Genomic DNA, 13,543 nt, shown 5'->3' on the forward strand with positions numbered 1-13,543 from the left:
ACAAAATATTAATCAAATATTCACCTTTCTGCAGATGCTGCCTGATTTCATGATTGTTTCCAGCTTTTCCAAGATGAACAGTATTCATTTTTGATTTAAAAACAAATGTTTCCAGAGTGGAATTGATGCAGAGGTGCTTGCCAATGGGAGATTGGAGGAGTAGCAACTACATTTGAATGTATGACAATGCTCTAATGCACTGTTGTGGATTGGCCAGTCAATACAGCTCACTGACAGAAAATAAGGCCTGGGCTTCATCCAGCTCCATACAACCATTGAGAATATTTCCCCAATTAAAGAAATTTATGACAGTATTGATTAGTTATTGTGTTTTAGCTGGTTGTTGGCTTTAGCCTAGACAGTACGATATTAAGGGTACTTTAGTGGAGTCTTTTCCCAACCTGTGCCTCAGTTCTGTGGACAAGATGATGGGAAAGTCTTTCACAAACAAAGGTATCCACTACATATCAACCAAACTCTTAAAACAGGTTGGAAACTCCCACAACCTGAACATCCTGTAGGTGTCAGCCTGAGAAAGAGCACGGATGGAGAAAGCACTGAGAAAACAGTTCCCCCGATGTTGATTAAATAGTGACCATGCTGTCTCTGAGGGGGCAGGGAAGCCCTTGGTTTAACACTTCACCCCTCCTGATGGTGCAGCACTCCTTCAGGATTGTCAGAGCATCAGCCTGGAGTTTGTACTCAAGGCCTTCGGCTGGGACATGATCCCACTGCCTGTTGATCCAAGGGGGGATCTGTGCTCGCAACTGAACCTTGGCAATTGCAGTTACCACAATGACAATGGGATTGCTATTCATCCCTGTCATCCACCTCCATCCCTGAGGCTCCAACAGAGTGAGACACAAAACCACCAGTGGGGGAATATTTGGGGAAAGGTCCTTCCAAATACATTGATTCCTCACATGGTCAGCCCAGGCCATGTCTCAAATTACTCATACCCCTATCCCTGCTTTGTCACTGAGAAATGGGATGGAAAGTAGCTGAACCTTTCCCAACATTATTGATTTTAGACATGAGTGATTTCCAGTCAGACTTCCTTCAATTTCCCAAAGTTTAATCCTTGAGATATTGACCAGAAGTAACGCCTTCTACATCACAAGCAGACCAGAGCGGCTTACACAATGTAATAGGGAGGCAATGAGTGCTAGGGAGTGAGGGCAGGAGATATGAGGGAGGGGGGAATTCTCACCATTCTGGTTACGTGCTTATTTTGGGAATGACGTTAGTGACGTGCACGCAATCGTATTGCTTCTGACAAATGAAAAAAAAAGGTTATTTATAAACTCCATCTCTCCATCTGAACCCACCCCCCCAAAAACACACAGTGAGACCGAGTTGAGTACTGCACCGGCATTCACAGCCCCCACCCCGGGCAAAACTCCACCAATCTCCCTCCCCCCAACCAACCCCCGGCTTTGTTTAACTCGGTTGGTGCAAAATAGAATGGCATCTTGTTTAGAATTGGAATTGTGAATCTGCCGGAAGATTTCCTGTTCCCAGTCCGGCCGCTGCTGCAATTGGGAAATAACCCGGCTCCGGTGCTGCTTCCTTGTCGGATGGAGAGAGGGAGCAGGTTCCAGGGAGATTCGGGGAGTTAAAGTGGCTGCACCATGTCCTGCTCCCAGCGCCTGCAGCCGCCTCGGGCTGCTCCCTGGACAACGGTAAGGATCCTTCATCTTCCAGAAACATTTGGATTTGATTACAACTTGGAACCAGCTTAATATTAAAGATCCATCTGCCAATTAACATTTTACAATACATGAAGCTTTTATACTTTCTAAATGCTGTATTCTCGGGATGGTTAAGGATACGTGAACCGTTTGGTGGATTGCTGTTGGTTTGATACAGAGAGACTGAGACCCCCACTTCCTCCCCACCCCAACACTCTTCCATCCCGGGGGAGGGGAGGGGAGGGTGTGCTGGCGGGGAAGGGGGGGGGGGGGGGTTCATTTACAGAGTTCAGGAAATCTCCGCGCGTTTTTTTACTCCGTTTTATTTTGTTGAATTCGAGAGGACTCTTCACGGTTGAAATGTTGCACTTGCTTCAAATACCTTCACAAACAGGGTATTCGGCCACGGGGAGCCTCACATTTCCCAATTGAAAGCCCCCAGATTTAACCCCCCCCCCCAAGAAACGGGGGGTTGCTGTGTTTAATCAATATTAAACAGGACATATCTGTCCTGTCAGTTCACCCGGGGATCAACAGACCCCTACCCCAGCCGCTGGAATGGAAGCTGTTTAGGAATTCCGCGCCTTCCTCTTGCCCGGGAATCGTTTCTCTTTCGCTTCTCCCCCATTTAAGGTTCTCAGACAGCTCTGTCTGACGCTGGGATACTCCCCCGGCTCAGCAAGCGGCTGGTCCGGCTGTAAAAAAAATAAACACTTCTCTCCCCCTCAACCCCCGGGGGCGCCTGAACCCCCGGCCTCGGGCCACCCCGTGGACCCCCGGCTCGGCCTGTGAGAAGAGCCGACTTGTTGCCTGCCCCGGTTTGTCCACCAGCCAGTACCCGGTCAGTGAAGTCTATAGACAGCAACGCTCAGTGGGGTTCACTCAGAGACTCCTGACATGGAGGAGAGAGGGACACCAGGAACAGAGGGAGTGATTGGAGAGGCACAAACAGGAGTTTGATCCAACATCACACAAGAAGTACCGAAACAGATCAGAGTGCAATCTGCTGTATCTGGGAGATAGAAGGCACCGAGAGAACAGACACGGGGCCATAAGGAAAGCGAGGAGAGGACGTGAGGGACAAGGAATGAGGGAGGTGGTGAGGGGGAACAGCAGCGAGTGGGGAGCAGGGGAAAGAAAATGAAAATGACAGTGAAAAATCATAAAACTGCAGATGCTGGAAATCGGAAATAAAAACAGAAAGCGTTGGAAACGCTCGGCAGGTCAGGCAGCGTCAGTGGAGAGAGAAACAGGGTTAATATTTCAGGTCGATTACTTTGTATGAAAATATCAACATGGTTTGAACAGAGTCCCACAGCATTGGCGCGGCGGCAGATTCAGCACCATGGACAGCGGTATCGTTCCCATGCGGAACCTCAGCTGGTCATCTCACTGTCTGCTGCTTTCTGTCTGTCTGTCTGTCTGTCTGTCCGGTTCCATGTCTGTGTCATGTCTCTGTCTCTATTTCTTTTCTTCCCTCCGCTTTTCCTGTATTTGCACCGCGAGACTGAACTGTCCGCTGCTCCCTCTCAATGATTTTTCATTGCGCTTTCATTTCTTCTCTATTTTCATTTATGATCGATGGAGTTTTCATAACACTATAGCTTTAGTCCAATGTTGTAGATTTATGCAAAGCACTGTCGGAAAAAATATACAATCGCTGAGTTTTTCTCTCAGAATTAAATACTGCTTCATCCTTCGTGGGAATATTGTCAAATTTTGTTATTAAACAATTTCATTCTTATCAAACTAAATATTTAAATTTACATTTAAAGTGTAAGTTAATCGAACAAAAAGTATTAAACACATACTGTCAATAATGGATATCAAAGATGAAATTGTTCTTTATGTGATCATTTTTGTTACAAAAACAACCTGTGCTCATGTATAGCTACACCCCCCCCCCGAGTGTCGCATTAAGAGCGGCGGGATGAGAATAGTGCACAAACAGCACTCAGGTGAGGAGTGGACCCTTCATGATGCAAAGAGAAGTAGCAACATGGGAAGGTTTGGAAAGAAATTTAAGTTTTGGTCATAGAAATCTCTGAAATCTGTGATATTGATTGGTGGGAAAGACCAGTAAAATCTGCAGCAATTTACAGAAGTACTGGGGAGGGAGATTGGAATTGTAAATAAGGATAAGGATTTTGAAAACAGTGCAATGTGAGTTACTGACATACATATCATAACAGTATAATTCACTCCAGATTACAGTAATGAACCTCTTCAATTCAATTCTAATTATTAACCATAGGTATGTGAATAACAAAGTGTTATTAGTTGATTAACTTGCATTACAGTCGTAGCAATATGTCAACTGCCAAACCAGTTCCAAATATGTTTAAAATGTGATGTACAAAAATGTCTCACACAACATATTGTCAAATAAAATCTTCATTATCTTCATTAAGTACGGAGCATCTGGCAGTTAACCTGCAATCTATTCTGAATTTAGATTTTGGAGGAATTTTTCAGGTCACGTGGACTATTCTGCCATCTACTGCCCACAACCAGTCAACACCCTAATCTAAAAGACCACTGAATTTTGACTGTGACTTTTTGAAGAGTTAGGATTCTGCATATAAAAAAAAGGAAAACTTTAATTTAAATGGTGTTTTGCAAACCACCAGATATCTCAAAGCACTTCCCTTTCAAGGAAATATTTTTGAGGTATAGTTACTGATTTAATGTAGGAATCACAGCAACCAATTCATACACAACACAATCTTGCAAATAACAGAGCGATAATTATCAGCTAATCTGATTCTGTGATATTGGTTGAGAGATAAATTTTGACCAGAATTTGAGAGAACTTCTCTGCTCTTCTTCAGAATAGCGCCATGGAATGTTTCACACACACCCAAGGAAGTAGAGGTGCCATGGTTTAGTGTCTCATCTGAAAGATGACACCTCCAACAGTCATAGCAGTCACTCAGGTCTGTGCTGGAGTATCATGAGTGTGATTATGTTTGATGGATGACATGTGACAAGTTTAAGCTAACAGAAGCAGTTCTTGCAAAGGATTTATGCTTCCACCTTCTGCCTTCAGTGCGTGCAGCATGTTCTTAATGAACAACAGCACAAACTAGATTCTGGGTCAAGCACTCCAGTCTATTCCTGCCAGACAGAATAAAGAGTCAAGATAGGACTATCTCAACTTTCTGGCCAAAGTGTACAAACACATCCACTGATGACTCTTATCACCACCAAGCTCTCAACTGCCCGAGAATAATGAGGCATCCCTCCAGATCATTCAGTTGCTGCCAATTTCTGTAAGTCTGTAAATTGTAGTGCTCATTAGAAGACATTGTCAATAAATCACTGGAAATGTCAATTAATTTCCTTTTATTTCTGTGAGTAATGACTCATTTGTTGAGGCCACATCCATCGAGAGAAGCAAATCAAAGTCCCACATTATTCTGCAAAAGAACTATTTCCCCTCAGTTACTTAATTTATTAAGTATTGAAGTAATGCTCATTCCAAAGTGAACAAGTTGTTTTAGGAGCGCTCACCAAGCTGCCTATGGTTGAAGAAACTGAACAGTATCCACAAATGAACAGAAGGTGCAGTTCATCGTCATGTAGTGTGTAACAAACCTCCTTGAAATCTTGACTTCAAAGTAGGGAGGTGAACTGAAGCTCTGAGCTTTTTTCCACTCTGTGATTGACTTCGCCACAGCCTTCCCCAATATTTAAAGTGGTGCTCAGTGTGTGCCTGAAAGATACAGCAATTGTTTTACCCCTACCTTCTTCTGACTGTGAATGTTCACTGTGAGTTCAGGTAATTTCTTGAGTATCTGGCTGAATTTAGCTCCTTCTACAACATTTCTTTTCATCCCAAAAATACTCAGAAACCCATCCTTAGTGGAACCACCTCTCTATAGATATTTTCTAATCAATCTGTCAGAAATGTTCTTACATATCTCTGGAAAAGGTGGGACTTAAACCTGGGCCTCCTGGCTTCAAGGCAAGGACACTATCACTGTACCACAAGAGCCCTACCATCACCCTATATCTTGTATCAATGGATCATTTATAAAACTTTAACATAGGGAGGTATCATCGGATTGCTCTTTTGAAGCTGACACAGACACAAAGGGCCGAATGGCCTTCTTCTGTGCTGTATCATATCAAAAAGTCCCAATGCTCTTCAAAAGGACAAGGTGGGACTGGGGCGGGAGTGGGGAATGAAAACAGTCAGAAAGCAGAAACTAGGAGAAAAGTTCCAGAACTGAAAATGTGTTGCTGGAAAAGCGCAGCAGGTCAGGCAGCATCCAAGGAGCAGGAGAATCGACGTTTCGGGCATGAGCCCTTCTTCAGGATTCCTTGAAGAAGCTCTCTTCCTCCCTCTACAAGGATTGCCTGACCTGCTGCGCTTTCCCAGCAACACATTTTCAGCTCTGATCTCCAGCATCTGCAGTCCTCACTTTTTTTCCTCCGAAAAGTTACAGAAGGCAAGTAAAGGTAAGATTAAAGTGAAAGATTTTGGGGGAAACTTTGAGAAATAGGTAAGGAAAAAAAAAGTTTAGTGAAGGAACTTCATACAACACAACCACTAATGGCAGTGAGCAGGGAAAGAACAGGAGACTGCAGCCAAACTGAGGGTAGGTTGGGTGTTAGGATTAGAAAATGATGCAGAAGGACCCTGCAGCAGACATGAGGGAATTTGCAATTGAAGGTAAAAAGCATGTGAAAGCTCAACTTTCAGCACAATGTGTGGATTCTATACAATTGCACAGGTTGAACAATTTGACGGAATCCTGCTTACACTCTTGTTGCAAATTTGAATGAGACTAATAATTTAGTGCTAAATTATTTAGTGGCAATTTTGTTTTATTGTTTCAGAACATCCCTAAGTCATAGAGTCAGAGATGTACAGCACAGAAACAGATCCTTCTGTCCAACCTGTCCATGCCAACCAGATATCCCAACTCAATCTAGTCTCACCTGCCAGCACCTGCCCATATCCCTCCAAACCCTTCCTATTCATATACCCATCCAGATGCCTTTTAACTATTGCAATTGTACCAGCCTCCACCACTTCCTCTGGCAGCTCATTCCATACACGTACCACCCTCTGCGTGAAAAAATTGCCCTGTAGGTCTCTTTTATATTTTTCCCCTCTCACCCTAAACCTATGACCTCTAGTTCTGGTCTCCCCCAACCCAGGGAAAAGACTTTGTCTATTTATCCTATCCATGCCCCTCATGATTTTATAAACCTCTCTAAGGTCACCCCTCAAGCCTCCCATGCTCCAGGGAAAACAGCTCTAGCCTATTCAACCTCTCCCAATAGTTCAAATCCTCCAATGTTAGCAACATCCTTGTAAATCTTTTCTGAACCCTTTCAAGTTTCACAACATCCTTCCAATAGGAAGGAGACCAGAAGTGCACGCAATATTCCAACAGTGGCCTAACCAATGTCCTGTATAGTTGCAATATGACCTCCCAACTCCTGTACTCAATGCTCTGACCAATAAAGGAAAGCATACCAAACGCCGCCTTCACTATCCTATCTACCTGCGACAGTATGATAATTACCCAGAGTCTGACTGCAGCAGCAATCTCAGTCTGGCCCATGCATAGTGAGATATTCAGCTAACACACCTGAATTCACTCAAAACTCTGTTGCCTGAATCCCAACTCACAAGTAGTTCAGGCTGTCTATCTCCCTTCTACACTGGCTGCCAGTCTGGCTGTGCTTTAATTTTAAAAGTCTGATCCTTGCACTCAAATCCTGCATAGCCACCTTATCTAATGCACTTCTCTGTAACCTCACCCAACCTCCAGGATTTCTGCACCCCCCGGGGCTTTGTCCACTCCCACTTCCTTCCTCTACCAGAGGCTGCTGTGCCTTCGGTCATGGAAGCTCCAAACTATGGAATTTCCATCACAATGAGAGTAGCAGAGAAGTTAAAGTCCATCCTGAAAACATACTATGTTTGTGATCCCTCCTCATTCTTTGACTAGGTGCCATTGTTTTGTCTGATTATACCTTGGTGAGATTTCTTGGATTGTTTTCCAATTTGGAAAGTGCAAGCTGTTGTTGTTGTTGTCATGATGCCAGCTAACCCTTGGGCTGAATTTAATTACAAGCAGCTCCATGTCTGTCTGTACAGATGTAGAAAACTCCAGTTGATGTCTGGTATTAGGACACAGTGGGAGAAGAGGATGATCTTCCTTCTTGAAAGATAAAAATAGAAAATTAGTTTCTGCAGTTCCCAAAGGAGTCCAATTTCTAAAAGACAATGTTATATTAGACTGGAGTTATACCCAACACCAACACAATTTCATGCCTTCCAAAGCAAAGCACTGTTCATTGGTCATTAGATACATTGAAAGATGTATTTATATAGCACCTTTCACAACTTTGGGCTATCCCAAAGCATTAACTACTTCTGTTTCAAAATGTTAATGTAGATGTAACACAGGAAAAGGAGGTGGCTGGTCTAAGTACAGCAATGACTAGATGGCATTTTCTTACTGTATATTGGTTGCGGGTTAAGCATTGGATCCAGAACTCGCCTTGTGAATGGTGTTATGTCATCTTTATGGAGAGGGGAATAAGCTAATAAGGACATACAAATGTACGGGAGGAGGCCATTTGGCGCCTCAAGCCTGTGCTGCCATTCAATAAGGGCATGGCTGATCCAACTTTCATCACATCCACTTTTGTGCCCTTTCCTCATATTTCTTGATTCCCAGATTGATCAAAGATCTATCTCAGCCTTAAATATACAGAAGCACTCTGTCCCCACAGCTCTCTGTGGCAAGGCATTCCAAAGACTCTCAACCCAGAGAAGAAATTCCTCTTCATTTCAGTCTTGGTGCCCCTTTGATACTATACCCTCTGGTCTTAGACTGTCCAATGAGAAGAAACATCCTCTCAGCATTGACCCTGTCAAGCCCCTGAATAATCCTTTATATTTCAATGAGATCACCTCTCCTTCTTCTAAACTCCAGTGATTGGAGTCCCAACCTGTTTAACATTTGCTCATATGACAATCTGTTCACTCAAGGGATCGTCCTCATGAACCTTCTCTGAACTACCTCCAAAGAAATGATACATTTCCTTAAATAAGGGGACCAAAACTGCTCACAGTGCTCCTGACTGAGTCTCACCTGCACCTTGTACAGTTGCAGTAAGGCTTCTCTACTCATATACTCCAACCCCCTTGAAATAAGGGCCAATATTCCATTACCTTCCTGATTACCTGCTGCAGCTGGGTGTTGGTGTTTTATGCTCAAGTGCCCCCAAGTCCCTTTGTGTTGCAGCTTTCTGCCGTTTTTTCCCCATTTAAATAATATTCTGTTCTTTTGCTCCCCCCTCCGAATGAACAGTTTCCCATTTTTTTTCCAATTGGGAGTTGACTGTAGCATCGCATCTTAAAGACTGGCCCGTTAACTGCACCATCCTTCGGTAATGTACTGCGTGGGTCAGCTCTCACTGCACAATCCTTAAAAACTCCTGGATAAACTTGTTAATTTGTAACTCTGGACAGCCAAAATGATGAGAAACAGGTAGGTAATGACCGCAGATACACGAATGATTTTTATTTTCGTTTTCCCCTTACCCCAGGTTCTCGCATCCTCCCGGTCTCTCAAGGGGCTGCAGTAACAGCATTGAGGATGGACGATGCTCCTGAGCTCCGGACGGACGGTAACTCTCTCCTGAAGGCGGTATGGTTGGGGAGGTTGAGGCTGACCAGGCTGTTGCTGGAAGGTGGGGCATACATTAATGAGAGCAATGAGAGAGGGGAGACTCCCCTGATGGTCGCGTGTATGACCAGGCACGTCGACCAGCAGAGTGTGAGCAAACCCAAGATGGTGAAGTACCTGCTGGAAAACCAGGCGGACCCCAACATTCAGGACAAGGCGGGTAAGACCGCGCTGATGCACGCCTGCATTGAGAGAGCCGGCGAGGAGGCAGTCTCTCTGCTCCTCACTAACGGGGCAGATCCCAGTCTGGAGGACCACTCCGGGGCCTCTGCCTTGGTTTATGCCATCAACACTGATGATAAAGAGGTCTTAAAATGTCTTCTAAACGCCTGCAAAGCCAAAGGAAAGGAGGTCATCATCATCACGACTGACAAATCTCCTTCTGGAACCAAAACAACAAAGCAGTATCTAAATGTCCCACCTTCCCCGGAACTAGAGGAGAGACACACTCCGCCTCTCTGTATGTCTCCCTCTGACATTGAACTCAAGACATCGCTAACTCCATCTCCCATTGATGACCAGGAAAGCGAGAAGACCTTTAATTTTCAGGTGATGTCACACCAGAGCGGCGGTTACACTAGCAAACCCCACAATGAGCCCAGCTCCCCAACCAGGAAGGTCAACCCGAAGAGAATGGGGACTCGCTTGCCACAGCTGAAGAGGCTCCAGTCTGAGCCCTGGGGCCTGGTCGCTCCCTCTGTCTTAGCGGCTGCTGCCCTCCAGGAGGAGGAGTGTAAACGGGCCAGCCCCGACGAGGAGCTCATTCAGGGCATTAACGGCCTGGCGCTACCCAAACGCACCACCTTGTCCAGAACCAACAGCATCGAGAGTAAAGACCCGTCCACCTTCCCGTTTGTGGGTGACCCAACCTCTCGCACCCCGTCCACCTCCGCTCCAGTTTCCCGGAAACAATCCTATGAGAAAAGCCAGAGCCAACACCAGCCCCTAGCCCGGAGGAGTACCCTCCCGTCTGAGCAGGACACTGGAGCGGTCAGCCTGAGGGACACCGTGCACCGCAGGAGGTTGGGCAATGACCATTACGATTCAGACTCCCAGCTTTACTCAGACTCGCTCTCCCATCCATTCGATTCCATCAAAGTCACGTTTGAAAGGAAAAAGCACAACACCTCCCCGCTGACGCTGCTGACCAGCTCCCGCGAGTCCCTGGACAGTATCTCCAGCACCTCCCCAGGCTCTGTCCGCCGCCGGCCCCCTGGTCTCCTGGAGAGGAGGGGCTCCGGGACCCTCCTGCTCGATCACATCTCCCACACCAGGCCAGGCCACCTCCCCCCACTGAATGTCAATCCCAACCCGCCTATCCCTGACATCGGCTGCAACAGCAAACCGTCCTCGCCGCTGACCATGGGCCTGAAATCCCTGGTCCCTGTGGCACCATCTTCACCAAAACGGAACGAGATGAAAACCAAAAAGAAGCTGGTGAGGAGACACTCCATGCAGGTGGAGCAGATGAAGCAGCTTTCTGACTTTGAGGAGCTGAACACTTAGTGCATCTGACACCTTCAGCTATCCAACAGAATGTAAATTAATTCAAGATTATAGTTAAATAAACCCGATTAGTCTTTTCCTTTCCAGTGTCCAGGAGAACTGGGCTGGCAGCATTAGGGAGCCGCATTTCATTTGGATATAAACCAGTCGCCAAACTGGACCGAAATGAGCTCAACTTCAACGATGGTGGAGGCATCATTGGCTGCCCCGCCACTGTCCCCCTTCCCTTGCACCGGCCGCTGCTCTCACTGAAACTGGAAGGGATTGGGGCCGGTTTTGTACTGGAGCTGGTGACAATGGAATGAGCCCAAAGGATAGACCCTTTCCCACGGAGACAGCCAGGACCCAGGTTTTGATGGCAGGAAAACTACCAATTGCACTTCAAAGGGCATTTCCTCCCCACTCTCTCTCCCATTAACAGCCAAAAGACGTGGTCACTCCTGACATAACCAAAGTGCTGGTATTGTTTTGGTTTCAGTGAGGCCTTAGTTCCCAGGCCGCGCACAGACTCGCGCATTCTAGATTTTGGTGCCTGGACATTTACTACTTTAAACAAGCAGTTTCCGGCGAGTTAATCACCGCAAATATTTCCTTAATTGTGACGGATTTAATATTCCAACGATCTAAATTCTGGACATCAACTAACTCGCGTAAATTCCTGCAGACCCCTCGGAAGTTTTAAAATTATTCTTAAAGAGATGAACGTGTGATCCTGCTTTCAATTGACCAGTTACCATGGAATCAGAAAGGCGGAGGGGACAGAGATATGTTTTCTGCCTGAAAGGCTTGAGCATGGTCAGTGAATTGACCGGTTTTGTTGTAGCAGCAGCCAGACTGTGTACCCATGTACATCAACCCAACTTGCCAGAATCACAAAGGCAACTTTGATTATTATTTAAGCAGCAGAATTCAACCACATCAATAAGACTATTTACTACTGTCTATTTGTGTATGCTGTCTTACAGGATCCTTAGTTTAGGCGGTATTCCTTATTCCACTTTGATGGCAGTAGATATTATCCGTAGTCCTTCCGGATAGATTAAACCACTTGAAGACGTCTACTGGGGACGAGTTAGCATTTATTTTGACTTGGGCAGTTAGTGGTCTGAGTGTTTGTCAGGTTGATCATTAATATAGCACCTTGCACCACCTCAGGACATCCCCAAGCGCTTTACAGGTAATTAAATACTTTGTAAGTGTAATTCCTGTTGTGATGCGGGAAATATGGCAGCCAATGTGCTTAAAACCAGACCCAACGCAAAGCAATAACCAGGCAACGTGTTTTAGTGATGTTAGAGCTCCCTGCTGTGGAACGGTGCCATACGATTCCATATGCCCCAACCAAACAGATCAAATAGGACCTCAATTTCTCTCATCGGAGAAATGCACATAGGCTGTGGAGCAGTAACTGCTATTGTCACTTGGATTCATATAGTAAAAAGTGACAAACATTAGAAGCTAAACATGACAATACAAATTAGACCAGTGTCAAAAATGTTTATTTTTCTAAATATATTTCAGCACTAACCAACTGATTACAATGTCTCATCCCCGTTTCTCCTGAACTCTTCCCCCACCACACGGGCTTTGAATCACAACAGTCAATTCTTTTGTGTTTTTGCATTTAATAATCAAAGACTAACCTACATTATGCAAGGAGGTCAGTTCATCAAAGTAAAAGGGCAGAAGAAATCCATTAAAATTAAACAATTGCAAACTTTAATTACAAAAAAAAATTCATGTAACTATCCGATACTTTACACTAATGGATGGAAAAATACAATAACATAAACAAGTATTAGCATTGGTTTTGCATAGTATTGTGTGAGTAAATATAAATTTAAATTGAGAAAATATATTGTTCAAGTAAATATTTGTGTATTTCTGTGGAAATAAATTTAGAATGTGAATCATTATAATTAGCAGTTTGCCAACTCGAAGTGCATTAAGATGTGTTTGTTTCTCTGTCTAAAGCGCCTTAAAAGTTTTGTCAGAGGTGAGACTCCCTCAAATCCAAAGCTTCTATTCTGAATGATGGTTGGACAAAGTTTGTTAAACCAAATGAAGCAGAAAGTGTTGAGCTGATTAAAATTACAATTTGCGGAAGCCATTTTGCTTATTGGTCTAACTCTGTCCATTGTTCTGCTTAGTGTTTTGTCAATGTGTAAATAACATGATATCTGTATTTTCTTAATATTTTAAATTTAATCTCTGTAAATAAGCAACATTCCCAGGATGGAACTTGCAAATGTTAACCCATATTGTCTCAATGATAGATATCATTTGAAGCTTCACTGAAAGGTTCAAAGACTGTTCTAGGATTTAAATTATCATTTGAAATTGCAAGCATTTCTTTAAAGAATGTAAGCAGATTGTTACAGCATCTTGTGTACAAGAGTATTTTCATAAAATAAATGGGTGGTATATTACAATGGCATGTAACATTGTACTGGACAAAACTTTTACAATACAAAAACACTGAAGAGCAAAATCTCTCCACTGCATTTGAGAACAATATCCCTATATTTACCAATGCTGCAGTGAACAAATGGCATTCCCAGTTTCACTGCCTAACCTCATATGCAAAAGGATGGTCATTTTGTTCGGTTCTTCTTCTTTAGATTCTTA

The 13,543-nt window shown here is 44.3% G+C and overlaps 1 protein-coding gene across 1 annotated transcript; it reads left to right on the plus strand.

Moving 5' to 3' along the window:
* Nucleotides 1-1,334: 1,334 nt before the first annotated feature.
* ankrd34c (ankyrin repeat domain 34C) lies at nucleotides 1,335-13,349 on the plus strand. The gene is made up of 2 exons (XM_072565360.1): nucleotides 1,335-1,682; nucleotides 9,270-13,349. Exon 2 carries the CDS (start codon nucleotides 9,320-9,322, stop codon nucleotides 10,913-10,915), a length of 1,596 nt encoding a protein of 531 aa, XP_072421461.1. The 5' UTR covers nucleotides 1,335-1,682; nucleotides 9,270-9,319; the 3' UTR covers nucleotides 10,916-13,349.
* The last annotated feature ends 194 nt before the right edge of the window (nucleotides 13,350-13,543 follow it).

Source organism: Chiloscyllium punctatum, chromosome 48, assembly GCF_047496795.1.
Source record: "Chiloscyllium punctatum isolate Juve2018m chromosome 48, sChiPun1.3, whole genome shotgun sequence".
NCBI classification, from domain to species: Eukaryota; Metazoa; Chordata; class Chondrichthyes; order Orectolobiformes; family Hemiscylliidae; genus Chiloscyllium; species Chiloscyllium punctatum.